Below are 26,914 nucleotides of genomic sequence, written 5' to 3'. Positions count from 1 at the left end.
GTAGATCCTGTGTGTGTGTGTGTGTAGGTCCAGTGTGTAGATCATGTGTGTGTGTAGATCCTGTGTGTAGATCCAGTGTGTGTAGATCCTGTGTGTGTGTGTAGATCCTGTGTGTAGATCATGTGTGTGTGTAGATCCAGTGTGTAGATCCTGTGTGTGTGTAGATCCTGTGTGTAGATCCTGTGTGTGTGTGTAGATCCAGTGTGTGTAGATCCTGTGTGTAGATCCAGTGTGTGTAGATCCAGTGTGTGTAGATCCTGTGTGTGTAGATCCAGTGTGTGTAGATCCTGTGTGTGTAGATCCTGTGTGTGTAGATCCTGTGTGTGTGTAGTTCCTGTGTGTGTAGATCCTGTGTGTGTAGATCCTGTGTGTGTGTGTAGATCCTGTGTGTGTGTAGATCCTGTGTGTGTGTGTGTAGGTCCTGTGTGTGTGTGTAGATCCTGTGTGTGTGTGTAGATCCTGTGTGTGTGTGTGTAGATCCTGTGTGTGTGTGTGTAGATCCTGTGTGTGTGTGTAGATCCTGTGTGTGTGTAGATCGTGTGTGTGTGTAGATCCTGTGTGTATGTAGATCCTGTGTGTAGATCCAGTGTGTGTAGATCCTGTGTGTAGATCCAGTGTGTGTAGATCCTGTGTGTGTGTAGATCCTGTGTGTAGATCCAGTGTGTGTAGATCCTGTGTGTGTGTGTGTAGGTCCTGTGTGTGTGTGTAGATCCTGTGTGTGTAGATCCTGTGTGTGTGTGTGTGTGTGTGTGTGTGTGTGTGTGTGTGTGTGTGTGTGTGTGTGTGTGTGTGTGTGTGTGTGTGTGTGTGTGTGTGTGTGGATCCTGTGTGTGTAGATCCTGTGTGTGTGTAGATCCTGTGTGTGTGTGTGTGTGTGTGTGTGTAGGTCCTGTGTGTGTGTAGGTCCTGTGTGTGTGTGTGTGTGTGTGTGTGTGTGTAGGTCCTGTGTGTGTGTGTAGTTCCTGTGTGTGTGTGTGTGTGTGTGTAGGTCCTGTGTGTGTGTGTAGATCCTGTGTGTGTGTGTAGGTCCTGTGTGTGTGTAGGTCCTGTGTGTGTGTGTGTGTGTGTAGGTCCTGTGTGTGTGTGTGTGTGTGTGTGTGTGTGTGTGTGTGTGTGTGTGTGTGTGTGTGTGTGTGTGTGTGTGTGTGTGGGTCCTGTGTGTGTGTGTGTAGATCCTGTGTGTGTGTGTGTGTGTGTGTGTAGGTCCTGTGTGTGTGTGTGTGTAGATCCTGTGTGTGTTTTATTATTCAATATTAAACATGTAATAATGCACAACAGTTTTCCTTGTAATAATATGAACTTGTGATATTGGCTATTAAAATGTAAACTGCAAAAACACATTTTGAAAAGTCAATGGAACTATAAATTAAACTCTTGTCTTTCTACAGAGTACATAGTCCACCTGCCAGAGGACTGAGGGCCTAATCGAGAGCTTGTCTTTCTACAGAGTATATAGTCTACCTGCCAGAGGACTGAGGGCCTAATCGAGAGCTTGTCTTTCTACAGAGTACATAGTCCACCTGCCAGAGGACTGAGGGCCTAATCGAGAGCTTGTCTTTCTACAGAGTACATAGTCCACCTGCCAGAGGACTGAGGGCCTAATCGAGAGCTTGTCTTTCTACAGAGTACATAGTCCACCTGCCAGAGGACTGAGGGCCTAATCGAGAGCTTGGAATTGAATGGGTCTATCTGCATTTTTGTGAAAACTGAGTTATTGAAATATTTTGTGTTCTGTACAATGTCTACCTATATAGTGCTGTAAATATGTTGGTAAAGACTACATGTTAAAATTGATCACACCGTTCAAACCAATGAGGTTTCGGAACATTAAAGCCAATTACCTCAGAATCAACTTTTTGCAGATAGACCCTTATCCTTTTAAAGTCATGTATTGTAAGGCAATCTACTTCCTCAATGGTAAAGTCCCAAACAGACGACGATGATGGAGATGAATTGCTCTCAAATCCACTGTGTTTTAACAGCTCTACTCTCTTGGCGATCGCTGGGTGCAGTAGAAAGCTATTAGAACTCTAATTCAGGATTTCTCCAATGTGTGTTTTAGTTCTCTGTTATGTTGTTGTTTATGTCATGTGTTGTTGTTTATATCGTGATGGATTGGATGTCATGTTGGTTGTCGGATGTCAGATACAGAATCCCGGAATTCTCTGGATTCCATCCCTTCTCCACAGGCACAGGCTTAAGGAAGCTGAGGATTGTGGGAAACCTTCTCCAAGACAAGTCTTTGGCATGATGAGTTAGCTGTATGTCACCACAAATGATGACAAAGGGGATCTCGGGATCTCTTACAAGTGTCTCAAAATTCACTGAATAATGAATGAAAAAGTTTTTTGTTTTTTTACTTGGAGAATGGAATCAGTCCACTGTGCTGCTGAAGAGAAGTCTTAACAGTCTCAGATCCACTAACAAGCCTGGAGCTCCATGGAGACACAGTCCTGCTTCTGTGTTGTCCAATCAATGATGTCTGCTTCTGTGTTGTCCAATCAATGATGTCTGCTTTTGTGTTGTCCAATCAATGATGTCTGCTTCTGTGTTGTCCAATCAATGATGTCTGCTTCTGTGTTGTCCAATCAATGATGTCTGCTTTTGTGTTGTCCAATCAATGATGTCTGCTTCTGTGTTGTCCAATCAATGATGTCTGCTTCTGTGTTGTCCAATCAATGATGTCTGCTTCTGTGTTGTCCAATCAATGATGTCTGCTTTTGTGTTGTCCAATCAATGATGTCTGCTTCTGTGTTGTCCAATCAATGATGTCTGCTTCTGTGTTGTCCAATCAATGATGTCTGCTTCTGTGTTGTCCAATCAATGATGTCTGCTTCTGTGTTGTCCAATCAATGATGTCTGCTTCTGTGGTGTCCAATCAATGATGTCTGCTTCTGTGTTGTCCAATCAATGATGTCTGCTTCTGTGTTGTCCAATCAATGATGTCTGCTTTTGTGTTGTCCAAACAATGATGTCTGCTTCTGTGTTGTCCAATCAATGATGTCTGCTTCTGTGTTGTCCAATCAATGATGTCTGCTTCTGTGTTGTCCAATCAATGATGTCTGCTTCTGTGTTGTCCAATCAATGATGTCTGCTTCTGTGTTGTCCAATCAATGATGTCTGCTTCTGTGTTGTCCAATCAATGATGTCTGCTTCTGTGTTGTCCAATCAATGATGTCTGCTTCTGTGGTGTCCAATCAATGATGTCTGCTTCTGTGTTGTCCAATCAATGATGTCTGCTTTTGTGCAGTACTGTAGTTCTGCTGTTAGTACCTGCTGTTGTTGTGAGTAGTTGATGGGGTTTTTTTCTGTAGAAAACTTTTATTTTAACTTTGACTTCATCACATCTTCACTTTCTATTTAACGTTGTGTGAAACTTGAAATAAATGATCAATGCAGGATGTCCATTAATATGTGCAAAATAGACGAAGAAGACTCCTCAATTTCTTCCACAGGAATAAACCATCTGAGAGAGGGAGATAGAGAGAACAGAGTTAGAAACAGAGGAGTAGCATATAGAGCATTATAACAACAGTATTTATGTATTGTCTGTCTGTCTGATTCAAACCAACACTGGTGTTCAGATTGGTTACTGACATGAACCAACCTGACCCTCCTTCCTCTACATTATCAGAGTCTACCTACCAGGGGTGTTCCAGTGTAGATCAGAGTCTATCAGAGTCTACCTACCAGGGGTGTTCCAGTGTAGATCAGAGTCTACCTAACTACCAGGGGTGTTCCAGTGTAGATCAGAGTCTACCTAACTACCAGGGGTGTTCCAGTGTAGATCAGAGTCTACCTAACTACCAGGGGTGTTCCAGTGTAGATCAGAGTCTACCTAACTACCAGGGGTGTTCCAGTGTAGATCAGAGTCTACCTAACTACCAGGGGTGTTCCAGTGTAGATCAGAGTCTACCTAACTACCAGGGGTGTTCCAGTGTAGATCAGAGTCTACCAGAGTCTACCTACCAGGGGTGTTCCAGTGTAGATCAGAGTCTATCAGAGTCTACCTACCAGGGGTGTTCCAGTGTAGATCAGAGTCTATCAGAGTCTACCTACCAGGGGTGTTCCAGTGTAGATCAGAGTCTATCAGAGTCTACCTACCAGAGGTGTTCCAGTGTAGATCAGATTCTACCTAACTACCAGGGGTGTGCCAGTGTAGATCAGAGTCTACCTAACTACCAGGAGTGTTCCAGTGTAGATCAGAGTCTACCTAACTACCAGGGGTGTTCCAGTGTAGATCAAAGTCTACCTAACTACCAGGGGTGTTCCAGTGTAGATCAGAGTCTATCAGATTCTAACTAACTACCAGGGGTGTGCCAGTGTAGATCAAAGTCTACCTAACTACCAGGAGTGTTCCAGTGTAGATCAGAGTCTATCAGATTCTAACTAACTACCAGGAGTGTTCCAGTGTAGATCAGAGTCTACCTAACTACCAGGAGTGTTCCAGTGTAGATCAGAGTCTACCAGATTCTAACTAACTACCAGGTTTGTTCCAGTGTAGATCAGAGTCTACCAGATTCTAACTAACTACCAGGAGTGTTCCAGTGTAGATCAGATTCTAACTAACTACCAGGGGTGTTCCAGTGTAGATCAGAGTCTACCTAACTACCAGGGGTGTTCCAGTGTAGATCAGAGTCTATCAGAGTCTACCAGATTCTAACTAACTACCAGGGGTGTTCCAGTGTAGATCAGAGTCTATCAGAGTCTACCTACCAGGGGTGTTCCAGTGTAGATCAGAGTCTACCTAACTACCAGGGGTGTTCCAGTGTAGATCAGAGTCTACCTAACTACCAGGAGTGTTCCAGTGTAGATCAGAGTCTACCTAACTACCAGGGGTGTTCCAGTGTAGATCAGAGTCTACCAGATTCTAACTAACTACCAGGTTTGTTCCAGTGTAGATCAGAGTCTACCAGATTCTAACTAACTACCAGGAGTGTTCCAGTGTAGATCAGATTCTACCTAACTACCAGGAGTGTTCCAGTGTAGATCAGAGTCTATCAGAGTCTACCAGATTCTACCTAACTACCAGGAGTGTTCCAGTGTAGATCAGAGTCTACCTAACTACCAGGTTGTGCTCTGAAACCGAGCAGGCACCAGATTGTTAATGCGTTGAAGCAGGGTTAATGACCTGACATTTCACTGGTCCCCAGAGAGGGTAAGAGAGATGCTTACATTCCTCTAACCACCAGACAGATAAATATGTCTAATTGATTCTGTTCCTGTTTGAGAAAGGTTCACTTTCATCAAGAACAGCTTTATAATAACTACCGATATCAACTGGTGTAAATGTATAAAGACAACTATTGTTATGAATGTGCAATGAATCTGATAAGACCTGTCACATGGGCCAACACTGAGTCTGATAAGGCCTGTCACATGGGCCAACACTGAGTCTGGTAAGAGCTGTCACATGGGCCAACACTGAGTCTGGTAAGGCCTGTCACATGGGCCAACACTGAGTCTGATAAGCCCTGTCACATGGGCCAACACTGAGTCTGGTAAGGCCTGTCACATGGGCCAACACTGAGTCTGATAAGACCTGTCACATGGGCCAACACTGAGTCTGATAAGACCTGTCACATGGGCCAACACTGAGTCTGATAAGGCCTGTCACATGGGCCAACACTGAGTCTGGTAAGGCATGTCACATGGGCCAACACTGAGTCTGGTAAGGCCTGTCACATGGGCCAACACTGAGTCTGATAAGACCTGTCACATGGGCCAACACTGAGTCTGATAAGGCCTGTCACATGGGCCAACACTGAGTCTGATAAGGCCTGTCACATGGGCCAACACTGAGTCTGATAAGGCCTGTCACATGGGCCAACACTGAGTCTGATAAGGCCTGTCACATGGGCCAACACTGAGTCTGATAAGGCCTGTCACATGGGCCAACACTGAGTCTGATAAGGCCTGTCACATGGGCCAACACTGAGTCTGATAAGGCCTGTCACATGGGCCAACACTGAGTCTGATAAGACCTGTCACATGGGCCAACACTGAGTCTGATAAGCCTGTCACATGGGCCAACACTGAGTCTGATAAGGCCTGTCACATGGTCCAACACTGAGTCTGATAAGACCTGTCACATGGGCCAACACTGAGTCTGATAAGGCCTGTCACATGGGCCAACACTGAGTCTGATAAGACCTGTCACATGGGCCAACACTGAGTCTGATAAGCCCTGTCACATGGGCCAACACTGAGTCTGATAAGGCCTGTCACATGGGCCAACACTGAGTCTGATAAGACCTGTCACATGGGCCAACATTGAGTCTGATATGGCCTGTCACATGGGCCAACACTGAGTCTGGTAAGACCTGTCACATGGGCCAACACAGAGTCTGATAAGAGCTGTCACATGGGCCAACTCTGAGTCTGATAAGGCCTGTCACATGGGCCAACACTGAGTCTGGTAAGACCTGTCACATGGGCCAACACAGAGTCTGATAAGGCCTGTCACAATGGCCAACACTGAGTCTGATAAGCCCTGTCACATGGGCCAACACTGAGTCTGGTAAGGCCTGTCACATGGGCCAACACTGAGTCTGATAAGACCTGTCACATGGGCCAACACTGAGTCTGATAAGCCCTGTCACATGGGCCAACACTGAGTCTGGTAAGGCCTGTCACATGGGCCAACACTGAGTCTGATAAGACCTGTCACATGGGCCAACACTGAGTCTGATAAGCCCTGTCACATGGGCCAACACTGAGTCTGATAAGGCCTGTCAAATGGGCCAACACTGAGTCTGATAAGACCTGTCACATGGGCCAACACTGAGTCTGATAAGCCCTGTCACATGGGCCAACACTGAGTCTGATAAGGCCTGTCACATGGGCCAACACTGAGTCTGATAAGCCCTGTCACATGGGCCAACACTGAGTCTGATAAGGCCTGTCACATGGGCCAACACTGAGTCTGATAAGACCTGTCACATGGGCCAACACTGAGTCTGATAAGCCGTGTCACATGGGCCAACACTGAGTCTGATAAGGCCTGTCACATGGGCCAACACTGAGTCTGATAAGACCTGTCACATGGGCCAACACTGAGTCTGATAAGACCTGTCACATGGGCCAACACTGAGTCTGATAAGGCCTGTCACATGGGCCAACACTGAGTCTGATAAGGCCTGTCACATGGGCCAACACTGAGTCTGGTAAGGCCTGTCACATGGGCCAACACTGAGTCTGATAAGACCTGTCACATGGGCCAACACTGAGTCTGATAAGACCTGTCACATGGGCCAACACTGAGTCTGATAAGGCCTGTCACATGGGCCAACACTGAGTCTGATAAGGCCTGTCACATGGGCCAACACTGAGTCTGATAAGGCCTGTCACATGGGCCAACACTGAGTCTGATAAGGCCTGTCACATGGGCCAACACTGAGTCTGATAAGACCTGTCACATGGGCCAACACTGAGTCTGATAAGGCCTGTCACATGGGCCAACACTGAGTCTGATAAGACCTGTCACATGGGCCAACACTGAGTCTGATAAGCCTGTCACATGGGCCAACACTGAGTCTGATAAGGCCTGTCACATGGGCCAACACTGAGTCTGATAAGACCTGTCACATGGGCCAACACTGAGTCTGATAAGGCCTGTCACATGGGCCAACACAGTCTGATAAGGCCTGTCACATGGGCCAACACTGAGTCTGATAAGCCCTGTCACATGGGCCAACACTGAGTCTGGTAAGGCCTGTCACATGGGCCAACACTGAGTCTGATAAGACCTGTCACATGGGCCAACATTGAGTCTGATATGGCCTGTCACATGGGCCAACACTGAGTCTGGTAAGACCTGTCACATGGGCCAACACAGAGTCTGATAAGAGCTGTCACATGGGCCAACTCTGAGTCTGATAAGGCCTGTCACATGGGCCAACGCAGTCTGACAAGGCCTGTCACATGGGCCAACACTGAGTCTGATAAGGCCTGTCACAATGGCCAACACTGAGTCTGATAAGCCCTGTCACATGGGCCAACACTGAGTCTGGTAAGGCCTGTCACATGGGCCAACACTGAGTCTGATAAGACCTGTCACATGGGCCAACACTGAGTCTGATAAGCCCTGTCACATGGGCCAACACTGAGTCTGGTAAGGCCTGTCACATGGGCCAACACTGAGTCTGATAAGACCTGTCACATGGGCCAACACTGAGTCTGATAAGCCCTGTCACATGGGCCAACACTGAGTCTGATAAGGCCTGTCACATGGGCCAACACTGAGTCTGATAAGGCCTGTCACATGGGCCAACACTGAGTCTGATAAGCCCTGTCACATGGGCCAACACTGAGTCTGATAAGGCCTGTCACATGGGCCAACACTGAGTCTGATAAGACCTGTCACATGGGCCAACACTGAGTCTGATAAGCCGTGTCACATGGGCCAACACTGAGTCTGATAAGGCCTGTCACATGGGCCAACACTGAGTCTGATAAGGCCTGTCACATGGGCCAACACTGAGTCTGATAAGGCCTGTCACATGGGCCAACACTGAGTCTGATAAGGCCTGTCACATGGGCCAACACTGAGTCTGATAAGCCCTGTCACATGGGCCAACACTGAGTCTGATAAGGCCTGTCACATGGGCCAACACTGAGTCTGATAAGACCTGTCACATGGGCCAACATTGAGTCTGATATGGCCTGTCACATGGGCCAACACTGAGTCTGGTAAGACCTGTCACATGGGCCAACACAGAGTCTGATAAGAGCTGTCACATGGGCCAACACTGAGTCTGATAAGGCCTGTCACATGGGCCAACACTGAGTCTGGTAAGACCTGTCACATGGGCCAACACAGAGTCTGATAAGGCCTGTCACAATGGCCAACACTGAGTCTGATAAGCCCTGTCACATGGGCCAACACTGAGTCTGGTAAGGCCTGTCACATGGGCCAACACTGAGTCTGATAAGACCTGTCACATGGGCCAACACTGAGTCTGATAAGACCTGTCACATGGGCCAACACTGAGTCTGGTAAGGCCTGTCACATGGGCCAACACTGAGTCTGATAAGACCTGTCACATGGGCCAACACTGAGTCTGATAAGGCCTGTCACATGGGCCAACACTGAGTCTGATAACGCCTGTCACATGGGCCAACACTGAGTCTGATAAGCCCTGTCACATGGGCCAACACTGAGTCTGATAAGCCCTGTCACATGGGCCAACACTGAGTCTGATAAGGCCTGTCACATGGGCCAACACTGAGTCTGATAAGACCTGTCACATGGGCCAACACTGAGTCTGATAAGGCCTGTCACATGGGCCAACACTGAGTCTGATAAGACCTGTCACATGGGCCAACACTGAGTCTGATAAGCCCTGTCACATGGGCCAACACTGAGTCTGATAAGGCCTGTCACATGGGCCAACACTGAGTCTGATAAGACCTGTCACATGGGCCAACACTGAGTCTGATAAGACCTGTCACATGGGCCAACACTGAGTCTGATAAGACCTGTCACATGGGCCAACACTGAGTCTGATAAGGCCTGTCACATGGGCCAACACTGAGTCTGATAAGACCTGTCACATGGGCCAACACTGAGTCTGATAAGGCCTGTCACATGGGCCAACACTGAGTCTGATAAGCCCTGTCACATGGGCCAACACTGAGTCTGGTAAGGCCTGTCACATGGGCCAACACTGAGTCTGATAAGGCCTGTCACATGGGCCAACACTGAGTCTGATAAGACCTGTCACATGGGCCAACACTGAGTCTGATAAGACCTGTCACATGGGCCAACACTGAGTCTGGTAAGGCCTGTCACATGGGCAAACACTGAGTCTGATAAGGCCTGTCACATGGGCCAACACTGAGTCTGATAAGACCTGTCACATGGGCCAACATTGAGTCTGATATGGCCTGTCACATGGGCCAACACTGAGTCTGATAAGGCCTGTCACATGGGCCAACACTGAGTCTGATAACCCCTGTCACATGGGCCAACACTGAGTCTGGTAAGACCTGTCACATGGGCCAACACAGAGTCTGATAAGACCTGTCACATGGGCCAACACTGAGTCTGATAAGGCCTGTCACATGGGCCAACACTGAGTCTGGTAAGGTCTGTCACATGGGCCAACACTGAGTCTGATAAGGCCTGTCACATGGGCCAACACTGAGTCTGGTAAAGCCTGTCACATGGGAAGGCCAACACTGAGTCTGATAAGGCCTGTCACATGGGCCAACACTGAGTCTGGTAAGACCTGTCACATGGGCCAACACTGAGTCTGATAAGGCCTGTCACATGGGCCAACACTGAGTCTGGTAAGACCTGTCACATGGGCCAACACTGAGTCTGGTAAGTCCTGTCACATGGGCCAACACAGAGTCTGATAAGGCCTGTCACATGGGCCAACACTGAGTTTGATAAGGCCTGTCACATGGGCCAACACTGAGTCTGATAAGGCCTGTCACATGGGCCAACATTGAGTCTGGTAAGGCCTGTCACATGGGCCAACACTGAGTCTGATAAGGCCTGTCACATGGGCCAACACTGAGTCTGGTAAGGCCTGTCACATGGGCCAACACTGAGTCTGATAAGAGCTGTCACATGGGCCAACACTGAGTCTGGTAAGGCCTGTCACATGGGCCAACACAGTGTCTGATAAGAGCTGTCACATGGGCCAACACTGAGTCTGATAAGGCCTGTCACATGGGCCAACACTGAGTCTGATAAGGCCTGTCACATGGGCCAACACTGAGTCTGATAAGACCTGTCACATGGGCCAACACTGAGTCTGATAATATCTGTCACATGGGCCAACACTGAGTCTGATAAGGCCTGTCACATGGGCCAACACTGAGTCTGATAAGACCTGTCACATGGGCCAACACTGAGTCTGATAATATCTGTCACATGGGCCAACACTGAGTCTGATAAGGCCTGTCACATGGGCCAACACAGTCTGACAAGGCCTGTCACATGGGCCAACACTGAGTCTGATAATATCTGTCACATGGTCCAACACTGAGTCTGATAGGACCTGTCACATGGGCCAACACTGAGTCTGATAAGGCCTGTCACATGGGCCAACACTGAGTCTGATTATATCTGTCACATGGGCCAACACTGAGTCTGATAAGACCTGTCACATGGGCCAACACTGAGTCTGATAATACCTGTCACATGGGCCAACACTGAGTCTGATTATATCTGTCACATGGGCCAACACTGAGTCTGATAAGACCTGTCACATGGGCCAACACTGAGTCTGATAAGGCCTGTCACATGGGCCAACACTGAGTCTGATAAGACCTGTCACATGGGCCAACACTGAGTCTGATAAGACGTGTCACATGGGCCAACACTGAGTCTGGTAAGGCCTGTCACATGGGCCAACACTGAGTCTGATTATATCTGTCACATGGGCCAACACTGAGTCTGATAAGACCTGTCACATGGGCCAACACTGAGTCTGATAAGGCCTGTCACATGGGCCAACACTGAGTCTGATAAGACCTGTCACATGGGCCAACACTGAGTCTGATAAGGCCTGTCACATGGGCCAACACTGAGTCTGATAAGGCCTGTCACATGGGCCAACACTGAGTTTGATAAGGCCTGTCACATGGGCCAACACTGAGTCTGATTATATCTGTCACATGGGCCAACACTGAGTCTGATAAGGCCTGTCACATGGGCCAACACTGAGTCTGATAAGGCCTGTCACATGGGCCAACACTGAGTTTGATAAGGCCTGTCACATGGGCCAACACTGAGTCTGATAAGACCTGTCACATGGGCCAACACTGAGTCTGATAATATCTGTCACATGGGCCAACACTGAGTCTGGTAAGGCCTGTCACATGGGCCAACACTGAGTCTGATAAGGCCTGTCACATGGGCCAACACTGAGTCTGATAAGGCCTGTCACATGGGCCAACACTGAGTCTGATAAGGCCTGTCACATGGGCCAACACTGAGTCTGATAAGGCCTGTCACATGGGCCAACACTGAGTCTGATAATATCTGTCACATGGGCCAACACTGAGTCTGATAAGACCTGTCACAACACTGAGTATAAAAAACATTAGGAACACCTGTTTTTTCCACGACATAGACTGACCAGGTGAATCCAAGTGAAATATATGATATCTTATTGATGTCCCTTGTTAAATCCATTTCAAATTGCGTAGTTGAAGGGGACGAGACAGGTTGATGGCTTGAATCCCACTAACGGGATCGATATGACAACAGCCAGTGAAAGTGCAGGGCGCCAAATTCAAAACAACAGAAATCCCATGATTAAAATTCCTGAAACATAGATAAAAGATAAACTTGTTGTTAATCCCACCACAGTGTCCGATTTCAAAAAGGCTTTATGACGAAAGCACCAGAAACAATTATGTTAGGTCTGCACCTAGTCACAGAAAAACACAGCCATTTTTCCAGCCAAAGGGAGGAGTCACAAAAAGCAGAAAAAAAGATAAAAGTAATAACTAACCTTTGATGATCTTCATCAGATGGCACTCATAGGACTTCATGTTCGACAACACATGTATGTTTTGTTCGATAAAGTTCATATTTATATATAAAAATCTTTACATTGGCGCATTATGTATAAACATCCGGTGATTTTGCAGAGAGCCACATTAATTTACAGAAATACTCATAATAAACATTGATAAAATATACAATTATAATGCATGGAATTATAGATAAACTACTCCTTAATGCAACCGCTGTGTCAGATTTCAAAAAAGCTTTACCAAAAAAGCACACCATGCTATAATCTGAGTACAGCGCTCAGACACAAAACAACGCAAACAGATATCCGCCATGTTGTGGAGTCAATAGAAGTAAAAAATAACACTATAAATATTCACCTACCTTTGATGATCTTCATCAGAATGCACTCCCAGGAATCGCAGTTCCACAACAAATGTTTGATTTGTTCGATAAAGTCCATCATTTATGTCCAAACAACTCCTTTTTGTTCACGCGTTTAGCCCAGTAATCCAAATTCATGACGCGCAGACCAGAAGAAAAGTCTAAAAGTTCCTTTACAGTCTGTAGAAACATGTCAAACGATGTATAGAATCAATCTTTAGGATGTTTTTAAAATAAATCTTCAATAATGTTCCAACCGGAGAAATCCTTTGTCTTCAGAAATGCAATGGGAACGCAAGCTAACTCTCACGTGAACGCGCGTGACCAGCTCATGCCACTGCAAGATCACTGACTCATTCAGCTCCCATTCCCCCCTCGTTCACAGTAGAAGCATCAAACAAGGTTCTAAAGACTGTTGACATCTAGTGGAAGCCTTAGGAAGTGCAACATGACCCCATAGAGACTATATATTTGATAGGCAAAGAGTTTAAAAATTACAAACCTCAGATTTCCCACTTCCTGGTGGATTTTTCTCAGGTTTTCACCTGCCATATGAGTTATGTTATACTCACAGACATCATTCAAGCAGTTTTAGAATATGCATATATTAGTAACTGGGCCTGAGTAGTAGGCAGTTTACTCTGGGCACCTTAATCATCCAAGCTACTCAATACTGCCCCCAGCCATAAGAAGTTAAAGTCTGTAGATAAACAGCCGCCTCGCTGTGCTACTGATGGCTATTTAACAGTCTGATGGCCTTGAGATAGAAGCTGTTTTTTATTCTCTCGGTCCCAGCTTTGATGCACCTGTACTGACCTTGCCTTCTGGATAATTGCGGGGTGAACAGGTCTTGGCTCAGGTGGTTGTTGTTCTTGATTATTTTTTTGGCCTTCCTGTGACATCAGGTGCTGTAGGTATCCTGGAGGGCAGTTAGCCCCCGGTAATGCATTATGCAGACCACACCACCCCCTGGAGAGCCCTGTGGTTGAGGGCAGTGCAGTTGCGTTACCAGGCAGTGATAACAGGATGCTATCGATGGTGCATCTGTAAAGGTGTTTTCTGTGATTCTTCACCACGCTGTCTTTGTGCGTGGACCATTTCAGTTCGTCGGTGACATGTACACCAAGGAACTTAAAACGTTCCACCTTCTCCACTGCTGTCCCTTCGATGTGGATAGGGGGCTCCTACGCTGTTAACTGAAGTCCACAATCATCTCTTTTGTTTTGCTGACATTGAGTGAGAGGTTATTTTCCTGACACCACAATCCGGGGGCCCTCACCTCCTCCCTGTCTCGTCATTGTCGGAAATCAAGCCTACCACTGTTGTGTCGTCTGCAAACTTGATGCTTTTTGTTGGAGGTGTGCATGGCCACACAGTACAGGACGGGGCTGAGACTGCACCCTTGTGGGGCCTCAGTGCTGAGCATCAGCGGAGTGGAGATGTTGTTTCCTACCTTCACCACCTGGGGGCGGCCCGTCAGGACGTCCAGGACACAGTTGCACAGGGTGGGATTGAGACCCAGTGTCTCAAGCTTGATGACGAGTTTGAAGGGTTCTATGGTGTTGAATGCTGAGCTATAGTCAATGAACAGCATTCTTATATAGGTATTCCTCTTGTCCAGATGGGTTAGGGCAGTGTGCAGTGTGATGGCGATTGCCTCGTCTGTGGACCTTTTGATGCGGTAAGCAAATTGAAGTGGGTCTAAGGTGACACGTAGGGTGGAGGTGATATGAACCTTGACTAGTCTCTCAAAGCACTTCATGATGACAGAAGTGAGTGCTATGGGGCAATAGTCATTTAGTTCAGTTACCTTAGCTTTCTTGGGAATAGGAACAATGGTGGCCATCTTGAAGCATGTGGGAACAGCAGACTGGGATAGGGATTGATTGAATATGTCCATAAACACACCAGCCAGCTGGTCTGCGCATGTTATGAGGACGCGGCTGGGGATGCCGGTTAACGTCTGGGCTGGCAGCCTTTTAAATGTTTTATTCACGTTGGCCATGGAGAAGGAGAGCCCAAAGTCTTTGGTAGTGTTGGTGTATTGTCCTCAAAGCGCACAAAGCAAGATGTCGATGTCTACGACTGGTTTTAGTTTTGTATTCCGTGATTGTCTGTAAAAGCTGCCCCATGCGTCTCGTAACTGAGCCGTTGAATTGCGACTCCACTTTGTCTCTATACTGACACTTTGCTTGTTTGATTGCCTTAATTAAGGAAGTAACAACTACACTGTTTGTATTCGACCATATTCCCAGTTGCCTAGCCATGATTAAATGCGATGTTTCGTGCTTTCAGTTTTGCGCGAATGCTGCCATCAATCCATGGTTTCTGGTTTGGGAAACTTTCCATTGTCACAGTGGGTACAACATCTCCTATACACTTCCTTATAACCTCGCTCACCGAGTCAGCGTTGTTCTCTGAGGCTATCCGGAACATATCCCAGTCCACGTGATCGATGCAATCTTGAAGCGTGGAATCTGATTGGTCAGACCAGTGTTGGATAGACCTAAGCACGGGCACTTCCTGTTTTAGTTTCTGCCTATAGGAGGGGAACAACAAACTGGAGTCATGGTCAGATTTGCCAAAAGGAGGGTGGAGGGGACATTGCGGAAGTTAGAGTTGTGTTACTCGCTCGTGTACTGTAATCGATATGCTGATAGAATTTAGGTAGACTTGTTCTCAAATTAGCTTTGCTAAAATCAGCCTCAGGATATATGGTTTATATGGTTTCCAGTTTGCATAAATCCAGTGAAGTTCCTTGATGGTCCTCCGCTTGTGATATACACAGCTGTGACGATAACCGAGGAGAGTTCTCTTGGGAGATAATACGGTCAGCATTTGATTGTGAGGAATTCTAGGTCAGGTGAACAAAAGGACTTGAGTTCCTGTATGTTGTTACAATTACACCATGAGTCATGAAACATACACCACCCCCAACCTTCTTCTTACTGGAGACATGTTTATACCTGTCGGCGCGATGCTGTTGGCTGAACTGACTCTGACAAGTCCCAGCGAGTAATATACTGGGAAGCGGTGGGTGGTGGGCTGAAGCCTTATTGGAAGCCGCGCCCTCTCCTCTGACTGCGTTGTTTTGGGTCGTTCAAATGCCCAGGGACAAATGCAGACAAAGAATCCGCCTGGGAAAAGTCTAATTTAAGCATCAGCTGTCATAGCAGCTTAATGTTCACTGTAACCTGTAAATAGCACACCCAACTCCCCATATTGTATTTATCCTCTTGCTCTTTGCCCCCCAGTAATTCTACTTGCACATCATCATCTGCACATCGAGAGGGAACGCTGCCGTTACCGTCAATATTACTTGACAACGTGCAATCATTGGACAATAAATTAGACGAGGTACGATCACGAATATTCTACCAACAGGACATCAAAAACTGTAATATCCTAAGTTTCACGGAATCGTGGCTGAATGACGACAGTTAGCGGGATATACGGTGCACCGGCAAGATAGAACAACTCGGGTAAGAAAAGGGGGGAGGCTGTCTGTGCATATTTGTAAACAACAGCTGGTGCACGAAATCTAAGGAAGTCTCCAGATTTTACTCGCCTGAAGTAGAATATATTATGATAAATTGCAGGCCACACTACGTGCCAAGAGAGTTTTCAGCTATACTTTTCATGGCTGTTTATTCACCTCCACAGACGGACTCTAACCCGGAAGCTTACAAGAAATCCTGCTATGCCCTGTGACGAAACATCAAACAGGCAAAGCCTCAATACAGGGCAAAGATTGAATCATACTACACCGGCTCTGACACTCGTCTTATGTGGCAGGACTTGCAAACTATTACAGACTACAAAGGGAAGCACAGTCGCGAGCTGCCCAGTGACACGAGCTTACCAGACAAGCTAATTCACATCTGTGCTCGCTTCAAGGCAAGCAACACTGAGGCATGCATGAGAGCATCAGCTGTTCCGGAGGACTGTGTGATCTGATCTCCGTAGCTGACGTAAGACCTTTAAACAGGTCAACATACACAAGGCTGCGGGGCCAGATGGATTACCAGGACGTGTGTGCCGGGCTTGTGCTGACCAACAGGTAGGTGTCTTCACTGACATTTTCAATATGTCCCTGATTGAGTCTGTAATACCAACATGTTTCAAGCAGACCACCATAGTCCCTGTGCCCAAGAACACAAAGGCAACCTGCCTAAATTACTGGAGACCCGTAGCACTCACGTCCGTAACCATGAAGTGCTTTGAAAGGCTGGTATTGGCTCACATTTACACCATTATCCCAGAAACCCTTGACCCACTCCAATTTGCATATCGCTCAAACAGATCCACAGATGATGCAATCTCTTTTGCACTCCACACTGCCCTTTCCGACCTGGACAAAGAGAAAACTTATGTGGGAATATTATTCATTGACTACAGCTCAGCGTTCAAATCAAATCAAATTTATTTATATAGCCCTTCGTACATCAGCTGATATCTCAAAGTGCTGTACAGAAACCCAGCCTAAAACCCCAAACAGCAAGCAATGCAGGTGTAGAAGCACGGTGGCTAGGAAAAACTCCCTAGAAAGGCCAAAACCTAGGAAGAAACCTAGAGAGGAACCAGGCTATGTGGGGTGGCCAGTCCTCTTCTGGCTGGGCCGGGTGGAGATTATAACAGAACATGGCCAAGATGTTCAAATGTTCTTAAATGACCAGCATGGTCGAATAATAGTAAGGCAGAACAGTTGTCCTGGGGCATGGTCCTAGGGCTCAGGTCAGTTGAAACTGGAGCAGCAGCATGGCCATGTGGACTGGGGACAGCAAGGAGTCATCATGTCAGGTAGTCCTGGGGCATGGTCCTAGGGCTCAGGTCAGTTGAAACTGGAGCAGCAGCATGGCCAGGTGGACTGGGGACAGCAAGAAGTCATCATGTCAGGTAGTCCTGGGGCATGGTCCTAGGGCTCAGGTCCTCCGAGAGAGAGAAAGAAAGAAGGAGAGAATTAGAGAACGCACACTTAGATTCACACAGGACACCGAATTAGGACAGGAGGGGTACTCCAGATATAACAAACTGACCCTAGCCCCCCGACACAAACTACTGCAGCATAAATACTGGAGGCTGAGACAGGAGGGGACAGGAGACACTGTGGCCCCATCCGAGGACACCCCGGACAGGGCCAAACAGGAAGGATATAACCCCACCCACTTTGCCAAAGCACAGCCCCCACACCACTAGAGGGATATCTTCAACCACCAACTTACCATCCTGAGACAAGGCTGAGTATAGCCCACAAAGATCTCCGCCACGGCACAGCCCAAGTGGGGGGCGCCAACCCAGACAGGATGACCACAACAGTGAATCAACCCACTCAGGTGACGCACCCCCTGCAGGGACGGCATGAGAGAGCCCCAGTAAACCAGTGACTCAGCCCCTGTAATAGGGTTAGAGGCAGAGAATCCCAGTGGAAAGAGGGGAACTGGCCAGGCAGAGACAGCAAGGGCGGTTCGTTGCTCCAGAGCCTTTCCGTTCACCCTCCCACTCCTGGGCCAGACTACACTCAATCATATGACCCACTGAAGAGATGAGTCTTCAGTAAAGACTTAAAGGTTGAGACCGAGTTTGCTTCTCTGACATGGGTAGGCAGACCGTTCCATAAAAATGGAGCTCTATAGGAGAAAGCCCTGCCTCCAGCTGTTTGCTTAGAAATTCTAGGGACAATTAGGAGGCCTGCGTCTTGTGACCGTAGCGTACGTGTAGGTATGTCAGAGAGATAGGTAGGAGCAAGCCCATGTAATGCTTTGTAGGTTAGCAGTAAAACCTTGAAATCAGCCCTTTCCTTAACAGGAAGCCAGTGTAGGGAGGCTAGCACTGGAGTAATATGATCAAATTTTTTGGTTCTAGTCAGGATTCTAGCAGCCGTATTTAGCACTAACTGAAGTTTATTTAGTGCTTTATCCGGGTAGCCGGAAAGTAGAGCATTGCAGTAGTCTAACCTAGAAGTGACAAAAGCATGGCTTAATTTTTCTGCATCATTTTTGGACAGAAAGTTTTTGATTTTTGCAATATTACATAGATAGAAAAAAGCTGTCCTCGAAATGGTCTTGATATGTTCTTCAAAAGAGAGATCAGGGTCCAGATTAACGCCGAGGTCCTTCACAGTTTTATTTGAGACGACTGTACAACCATTAAGATTAATTGTCAGATTCAACAGAAGATCTCTTTGTTTCTTGGGACCTAGAACAAGCATCTCTGTTTTGTCCGAGTTTAATAGTAGAAAGTTTGCAGCCATCCACTTCCTTATGTCTGAAACACATGCTTCTAGCGAGGGCAATTTTGGGGCTTCACCATGTTTCATTGAAATGTACAGCTGTGTGTCATCCGCATAGCAGTGAAAGTTAACATTATGTTTTCGAATAACATCCCCAAGAGGTAAAATGTATAGTGAAAACAATAGTGGTCCTTAAACGGAACCTTGAGGAACACCGAAATGTACAGTTGATTTGTCAGAGGACAAACCATTCACAGAGACAAACTGATATCTTTCCGACAGATAAGATCTGAACCAGGCCAGAACATGTCCGTGTAGACCAATTTGGGTTTCCAATCTCTCCAAAAGAATGTGGTGATCGATGGTATCAAAAGCAGCACTAAGGTCTAGGAGCACAAGGACAGATGCAGAGCCTCGGTCCGATGCCATTAAAATGTAATTTACCACCGTCACAAGTGCCGTCTCAGTGCTATGATGGGGTCTAAAACCAGACTGAAGCATTTCGTATACATTGATTGTCTTCAGGAAAGCAGTGAGTTGCTGCGCAACAGCCTTCTCTAAAAATGTTGAGTGGAATGGAAGATTCGATATAGGCCGATAGTTTTTATATTTTCTGGGTCAAGGTTTGGCTTTTTTAAGAGAGGCTTTATTACTGCCACTTTTAGTGAGTTTGGTACACATCCAGTGGATAGAGAGCCATTTATTATGTTCAACATAGGAGGGCCAAGCACAGGAAGCAGCTCTTTCAGTAGTTTAGTTGGAATAGGGTCCAATATGCAGCTTGAAGGTTTAGAGGCCATGATTATTTTCATCATTGCATCAAGAGATATAGTACTAAAACACTTGAGCGTCTCTCTTGATCCTAGGTCCTGGCAGAGTTGTGCAGACTCAGGACAACTGAGGTTTGGAGGAATACGCAGGTTTAAAGAGGAGTCCGTAATTTGCTTTCTAATAATCATAATATTTTCCTCAAAGAAGTTCATGAATTTATCACTGCTAAAGTGAAAGTCATCCTCTCTTGGGGAGTGCTGCTTTTTAGTTAGCTTTGCGACAGTATCAAAAAGGAATTTCGGATTGTTCTTATTTTCCTCAATTAAGTTAGAAAAATAGGATGATCGAGCAGCAGTAAGGGCTCTTCGGTACTGCACGGTACCATCTTTCCAAGCTAGTCGGAAGACTTCCAGTTTGGTGTGGCGCCATTTCCGTTCCAATTTTCTGGAAGCTTGCTTCACAGCTCGGGTATTTTCTGTGTACCAGGGAGCTAGTTTCTTATGAGAAATGTTTTTAGTTTTTAGGGGTGCAACTGCATCTAGGGTACTGCGCAAGATTAAATTGAGATCCTCAGTTAGGTGGTTAACTGATTTTTGTCCTCTGGCGTCCATGGGTAGGCAGAGGGAGTCTGGAAGGGCATCAAGGAATCTTTGTGTTGTCTGTGAATTTATAGCACGAGCTTTGATGGTCCTTGGTTGGGGTCTGAGCAGATTATTTGTTGCAATTGCAAACGTAATAAAATGGTGGTCCGATAGTCCAGGATTATGAGGAAAAACATTAAGATCCACAACATTTATTCCATGGGACAAAACTAGGTCCAGCGTATGACTGTGACAGTGAGTGGGTCCAGAGACATGTTGGACAAAACCCACTGAGTCGATGATGGCTCCGAAAGCCTTTTGGAGTGGGTCTGTGGACTTTTCCATGTGAATATTAAAGTCACCAAAGATTAGAATATTATCTGCTATGACTACAAGGTCCGATAGGAATTCAGGGAACTCAGTGAGAAACGCTGTATATGGCCCAGGAGGCCTGTAAACAGTAGCTATACAAAGTGATTGAGTAGGCTGCATAGATTTAATGACTAGAAGCTCAAAAGACGAAAACTTCATTTTTTTTTTGTAAATTGAAATTTGCTATCGTAAATGTTAGCAACACCTCCGCCTTTGCGGGATGCACGAGGGATGGGTGGTGCCAGAATAACAACCTATCCCTCAACGTAACAAAGACTATGGAGCTGATTGTTGGACTACATGAAAAGGAGGACCGAGTACACCCCCATTCTCATCGACGGTGCTGTAATGGAGCAGGTTGAGAGCTTCAAGTTCCTTGGTGTCCATATCAACAGCAAACTAGAATTGTCCAAACACACCAAGACAGTTGCGACGAGGGCACGGCAAAGCCTATTCCCCCTCAGGAACCTAAAATGATTTGGCATGGGTCCTGAGATCCTCAAAAGGTTCTACAGCTGCAACATCAAGAGCATCCTGACCGGTTGCATCACTGCCTGGTACGGCAATTGCTCGGCCTCCGACTGCAAGGCACTACAGAGGGTAGTGCCTGTCATCAAGGACCTCTACACCAGGCGGTGTCAGAAGGCCCTAAAAATTGTCAAATAACCCAGCCACCCCAGTCATAGACTGTTCTCTCTACTACCGCATGTTAAGCGGTACCGGAGTGCCAAGTCTAGGACAAAAAGACTCCTCAACAGTTTTTATCCCCAAGTCATAAGCCTCCTGAACAGGTAATCAAATGGTTGCCTGGACTATTTGCATTGTGTGCCCCCACCCAACCCCTCTTTTTACTCTGCTGCTACTCTCTGTTTATCATATATGCATAGTCACTTTAACTATTCATGTACATACTACCTTAATTGGCCCGACCAATCGGTGCCCCCGCACATTGGCTAACCGGGCTATCTGCATTGTGTCCTGCCACCCACCAACCCCTCTTTACGCTACTGCTACTCTCTGTTCATCAAATATGCATAGTCACTTTAACCATACCTACATGTACATACTACCTCAATCAGCTTGACTAACCGGTCTCTGTATGTAGCCTCGCTACTGTATGTAGCCTCGCTACTGTATATAGCCTCGCTACTGTATGTAGCCTCGCTACTGTATGTAGCCTCGCTACTGTATATAGCCTCTCTACTGTATGTAGCCTCGCTACTGTATATAGCCTCGCTACTGTATGTAGCCTCGCTACTGTATATAGCCTCGCTACTGTATGTAGCCTCGCTACTGTATGTAGCCTCGCTACTGTATATAGCCTCTCTACTGTATGTAGCCTCGCTACTGTATATAGCCTCGCTACTGTATGTAGCCTCGCTACTGTATATAGCCTCGCTACTGTATGTAGCCTCGCTACTGTATATAGCCTCGCTACTGTATGTAGCCTCGCTACTGTATATAGCCTCTCTACTGTATGTAGCCTCGCTACTGTATATAGCCTCGCTACTGTATGTAGCCTCGCTACTGTATGTAGCCTCGCTACTGTATATAGCCTCTCTACTGTATGTAGCCTCGCTACTGTATATAGCCTCGCTACTGTATGTAGCCTCGCTACTGTATGTAGCCTCTACTGTATGTAGCCTCGCTACTGTATATAGCCTCCCTACTGTATACAGCCTCGCTACTGTATGTAGCCTCGCTACTGTTTTTCACTCTCTTTTTACTATTGTTTTTAATTCTTTACTTACCTGTTGTTCACCTAATACCTTTTTTGCACTGTTGGTTAGAGCCTGTAAGTAAGCATTTCATTCTAAGGTCTACACCTGTTGTATTCAGCATTTCATTGTAAGGTAGTACCTGTAGATACCTGTAGTATCCTGCACATGTGACAAATAAACGTTGATTTGATCTATCACTCCAGTGTTAATGATAAATTGTAATTATTTCGCCACTAGGGCCTATTTATTGCCTTACTCTTCTACATTTGCACACACTGTAAATAGATTTTCCTATTGTGTTTTTGACTGTTTGTTTGTTTATGTGTAACTCTGTGTCGTTGTTTGTGTCGTACAGTTTTGCTTTATCTTGGCCCAGGTCGCAGTGGAAAATGAGAACTCGTTCTCACCTGCCTACCTGGTTAAATAAAGGTGAAATAAAAATATGAAAAAATATTCCTGATCGTAATTCTGGTAGTGGTATATCCAATAGTTCTTCCTGGGTGTATGTAATAACACCTAAAGGTTTTATGGGCTACCAATGTAATGTAAGAAATAATACATGATAAAGCAACATAGAGCACAGTTATCTAAGGACTAGAAGCATAGAAATCCTACATTAAAAGCATCTTAAATAAGTGTGTCTTCAGCAGGGATATAAAAGAGTTCCTGAATCTGCAGGCCTGATCTCCTCTGGCAGACCATTCCAAATTCTATGGGTCCTAATGGCAAATGTCTAGTCTCCTTCATTTTCAATCTAGACTTTGAAATGGTGAACACTGGACTGCAAGAGGATCTCAGGCTGTGTCCTGGCTCGTCGGGAGATGAATGGTCAACAGTGGCCTGTAGGGGGATCTCAGGCTGGTCGGGAGATGAATGGTCAACAGTGTCCTACAGGGGGATCTCAGGCTGTGTCCTGGCTCGTCGGGAGATGAATGGTCAACAGTGGCCTGCTGGGGGATCTCAGGCTGGTCGGGAGATGAATGGTCAACAGTGTCCTACAGGGGGATCTCAGGCTGTGTCCTGGCTCGTCGGGAGATGAATGGTCAACAGTGTCCTACAGGGGGATCTCAGGCTGGTCAGGAGATGAATGGTCAACAGTGGCCTGCAGGGGGATCTCAGGCTGGTTGGGAGATGAATGGTCAACAGTGTCCTACAGGGGGATCTCAGGCTGGTTGGGAGATGAATGGTCAACAGTGTCCTACAGGGGGATCTCAGGCTGGTCGGGAGATGAATGGTCAACAGTGGCCTGCAGGGGGATCTCAGGCTGTGTCCTGGCTCGTCGGGAGATGAATGGTCAACAGTGGCCTGTAGGGGGATCTCAGGCTGGTCAGGAGATAAATGGTCAACAGTGGGCTGTAGGGGGATCTCAGGCTGGTCGGGAGATGAATGGTCAACAGTGGCCTGTAGGGGGATCTCAGACTGGTCAGGAGATAAATGGTCAACAGTGGGCTGTAGGGGATCTCAGGCTGGTCGGGAGATAAATGGTCAACAGTGGGCTGTAGGGGGATCTCAGGCTGGTCGGGAAATAAATGGTCAACAGTGGGCTGTAGGGGGATCTCAGGCTGGTCGGGAGATGAATGGTCAACAGTGGCCTGCAGGGGGATCTCAGGCTGGTCGGGAGATGAATGGTCAACAGTGTCCTACAGGGGGATCTCAGGCTGTGTCCTGGCTCATCGGGAGATGAATGGTCAACAGTGGCCTGCAGGGGGATCTCAGGCTGGTCGGGAGATGAATGGTCAACAGTGGGCTGTAGGGGGATCTCAGGCTGGTCGGGAGATGAATGGTCAACAGTGGCCTGTAGGGGGATCTCAGACTGGTCAGGAGATAAATGGTCAACAGTGGGCTGTAGGGGGATCTCAGGCTGGTCGGGAGATAAATGGTCAACAGTGGGCTGTAGGGGGATCTCAGGCTGGTCGGGAGATGAATGGTCAACAGTGGCCTGCAGGGGGATCTCAGGCTGGTCGGGAGATGAATGGTCAACAGTGTCCTACAGGGGGATCTCAGGCTGTGTCCTGGCTCATCGGGAGATGAATGGTCAACAGTGTCCTACAGGGGGATCTCAGGCTGTGTCCTGGCTCATCGGGAGATGAATGGTCAACAGTGGCCTGCAGGGGGATCTCAGGCTGGTCGGGAGATGAATGGTCAACAGTGGCCTGCAGGGGGATCTCAGGCTGGTCGGGAGATGAATGGTCAACAGTGCCCTGCAGGGGGATCTCAGGCTGGTCAGGAGATGAATGGTCAACAGTGGCCTGCAGGGGGATCTCAGGCTGGTCAGGAGATGAATGGTCAACAGTCGCCTGTAGGGGGATCTCAGGCTGGTCAGGAGATGAATGGTCAACAGTGGCCTGCAGGGGGATCTCAGGCTGGTCAGGAGATGAATGGTCAACAGTGGCCTACAGGGGGATCTCAGGCTGGTCAGGAGATGAATGGTCAACAGTGCCCTGCAGGGGGATCTCAGGCTGGTCAGGAGATGAATGGTCAACAGTGGCCTGCAGGGGGATCTCAGGCTGGTCGGGAGATGAATGGTCAACAGTGGCCTGCAGGGGGATCTCAGGCTGGTCGGGAGATGAATGGTCAACAGTGCCCTGCAGGGGGATCTCAGGCTGGTCGGGAGATGAATGGTCAACAGTGCCCTGCAGGGGGATCTCAGGCTGGTCAGGAGATGAATGGTCAACAGTGCCCTGCAGGGGGATCTCAGGCTGGTTGGGAGATGAATGGTCAGAGATATAGAATGGGGCTAAACCAAGCCTAGTCTTAAACGTGATTAATACAATGTTAAAATCTATTCTAAATGTGACTGGTAGCCAGCGTAGGAGACACCTGAAACCCCACCTCTTTAAGGAATACCTAGGATAGGATAAGTAATCCTTCTCACCCCCCCTTTAAGATTTAGATGCACTATTGTAAAGTGACTATTCTACTGGATGTCATAAGGTGAATGCACCAATTTGTAAGTCGCTCTGGATAAGAGCGTCTGCTAAATGACTTAAATGTAAATGTAATGTAAATGTAGAGAAGCTAAAACAGATGTGATATAGTTACATTTCCTGGTGCCTATTAGAAGCTGAGCTGCAGAACTAACTGTAGACGATGGAGTGATATTTGACTGAGAAAGAGTTACAGTAATCTAGACATGAGGAAATAAAAACATCCATTTCTCCAGATCAGTGACAGATATAATACTTAAACAGATATAAGACTTTAGCCACATTTCTTAGACGCTAAAGAGGCGTCCGTTTATAGATGCAGCCCCTGAAAGGGAGCTGGCAGGTGAGTAATATGAAACCCTGCAGGACGTTGCCTTATCATCTCATTACGCATGGAGCAATTTACACTGAAAACTAACCTGAGCTGCATCCCAAATGGGACCTTGCCATTGTTATCCTGTCTTTATGGATAGAAGTCACATTCACATGCATTAAAGACATAACATGTTGCCTCACTCCTCTTGAGGAAATAGGAGCAGCAAATTGCCCTGAGGCGGTATGAGGAAATATCTTTTACAGTTTGATGTAACCCCCTATGATCAACCAATCATACGTGGACCATTATGGATCAGCCAATCCACTCGCTTCCTGTGATGTGGTGTTTGTTTTGAACTGTTAGCTGGAGCAGATGTTTTCCTACTGCATCGTCTCCTCTTCATCCTCCTCATCCTCCTCCTCATGCCCTGTACTTTACTGGGCGACTCGGGTTCATAGGTCCCAGGAGGGTGATACACCAAAACATCTCACAGAGAAGAGCCAAACTGATCTGTTAATGTTCTGTCACTGTTTCAATCACCCCTCGTTTTCCAGTGTCCCTCGGTGAGGGAATGGCCCTCGTTTTCCAGTGTCCCTCGGTGGGGGAATGGCCCTCGTTTTCCAGTGTCCCTCGGTGAGGGAATGGCCCTCGTTTTCCAGTGTCCCTCGGTGAGGGAATGGCCCTCGTTTTGCAGTGTCCTTCGGTGGGGGAATGGCCCTTGTTTTCCAGTGTCCTTCGGTGAGGGAATGGCCCTCGTTTTCCAGTGTCCCTCGGTGAGGGAATGGCCCTCGTTTTCCAGTGTCCCTCGGTGAGGGAATGGCCCTCGTTTTCCAGTGTCCTTCGGTGAGGGAATGGCCCTCGTTTTCCAGTGTCCTTCGGTGAGGGAATGGCCCTCGTTTTCCAGTGTCCCTCGGTGAGGGAATGGCCCTCGTTTTCCAGTGTCCTTCGGTGAGGAATGGCCCTCGTTTTCCAGTGTCTCTCGGTGAGGGAATGGCCCTCGTTTTCCAGTGTCCTTCGGTGAGGGAATGGCCCTCGTTTTGCAGTGTCCTTCGGTGAGGGAATGGCCCTCGTTTTGCAATGTCCTTCGGTGGGGAATGGCCCTTGTTTTCCAGTATCCCTCGGTGGGGAATGGCCCTCG

General features: G+C 47.3%; 1 protein-coding gene across 1 annotated transcript in view; it reads right to left on the bottom strand.

The window, feature by feature from the left end:
* Window positions 1–960: 960 nt before the first annotated feature.
* The window catches only part of LOC118377883 (ciliary neurotrophic factor receptor subunit alpha-like), a 255,118-nt gene continuing 229,164 nt past the window's right edge, over window positions 961–26,914 (bottom strand). The window contains exon 8 of the mRNA XM_052526010.1: window positions 961–3,466. Coding sequence (XP_052381970.1) covers window position 3,466 — 1 coding nt within the window. The 3' untranslated portion in view covers window positions 961–3,465. The remainder of the gene's footprint in view (window positions 3,467–26,914) is intronic.

Source organism: Oncorhynchus keta, chromosome 9 (assembly GCF_023373465.1).
Source record: "Oncorhynchus keta strain PuntledgeMale-10-30-2019 chromosome 9, Oket_V2, whole genome shotgun sequence".
In the NCBI taxonomy this organism is placed as follows: Eukaryota; Metazoa; Chordata; class Actinopteri; order Salmoniformes; family Salmonidae; genus Oncorhynchus; species Oncorhynchus keta.
This window is presented reverse-complemented; position numbering and strand designations above follow the sequence as displayed.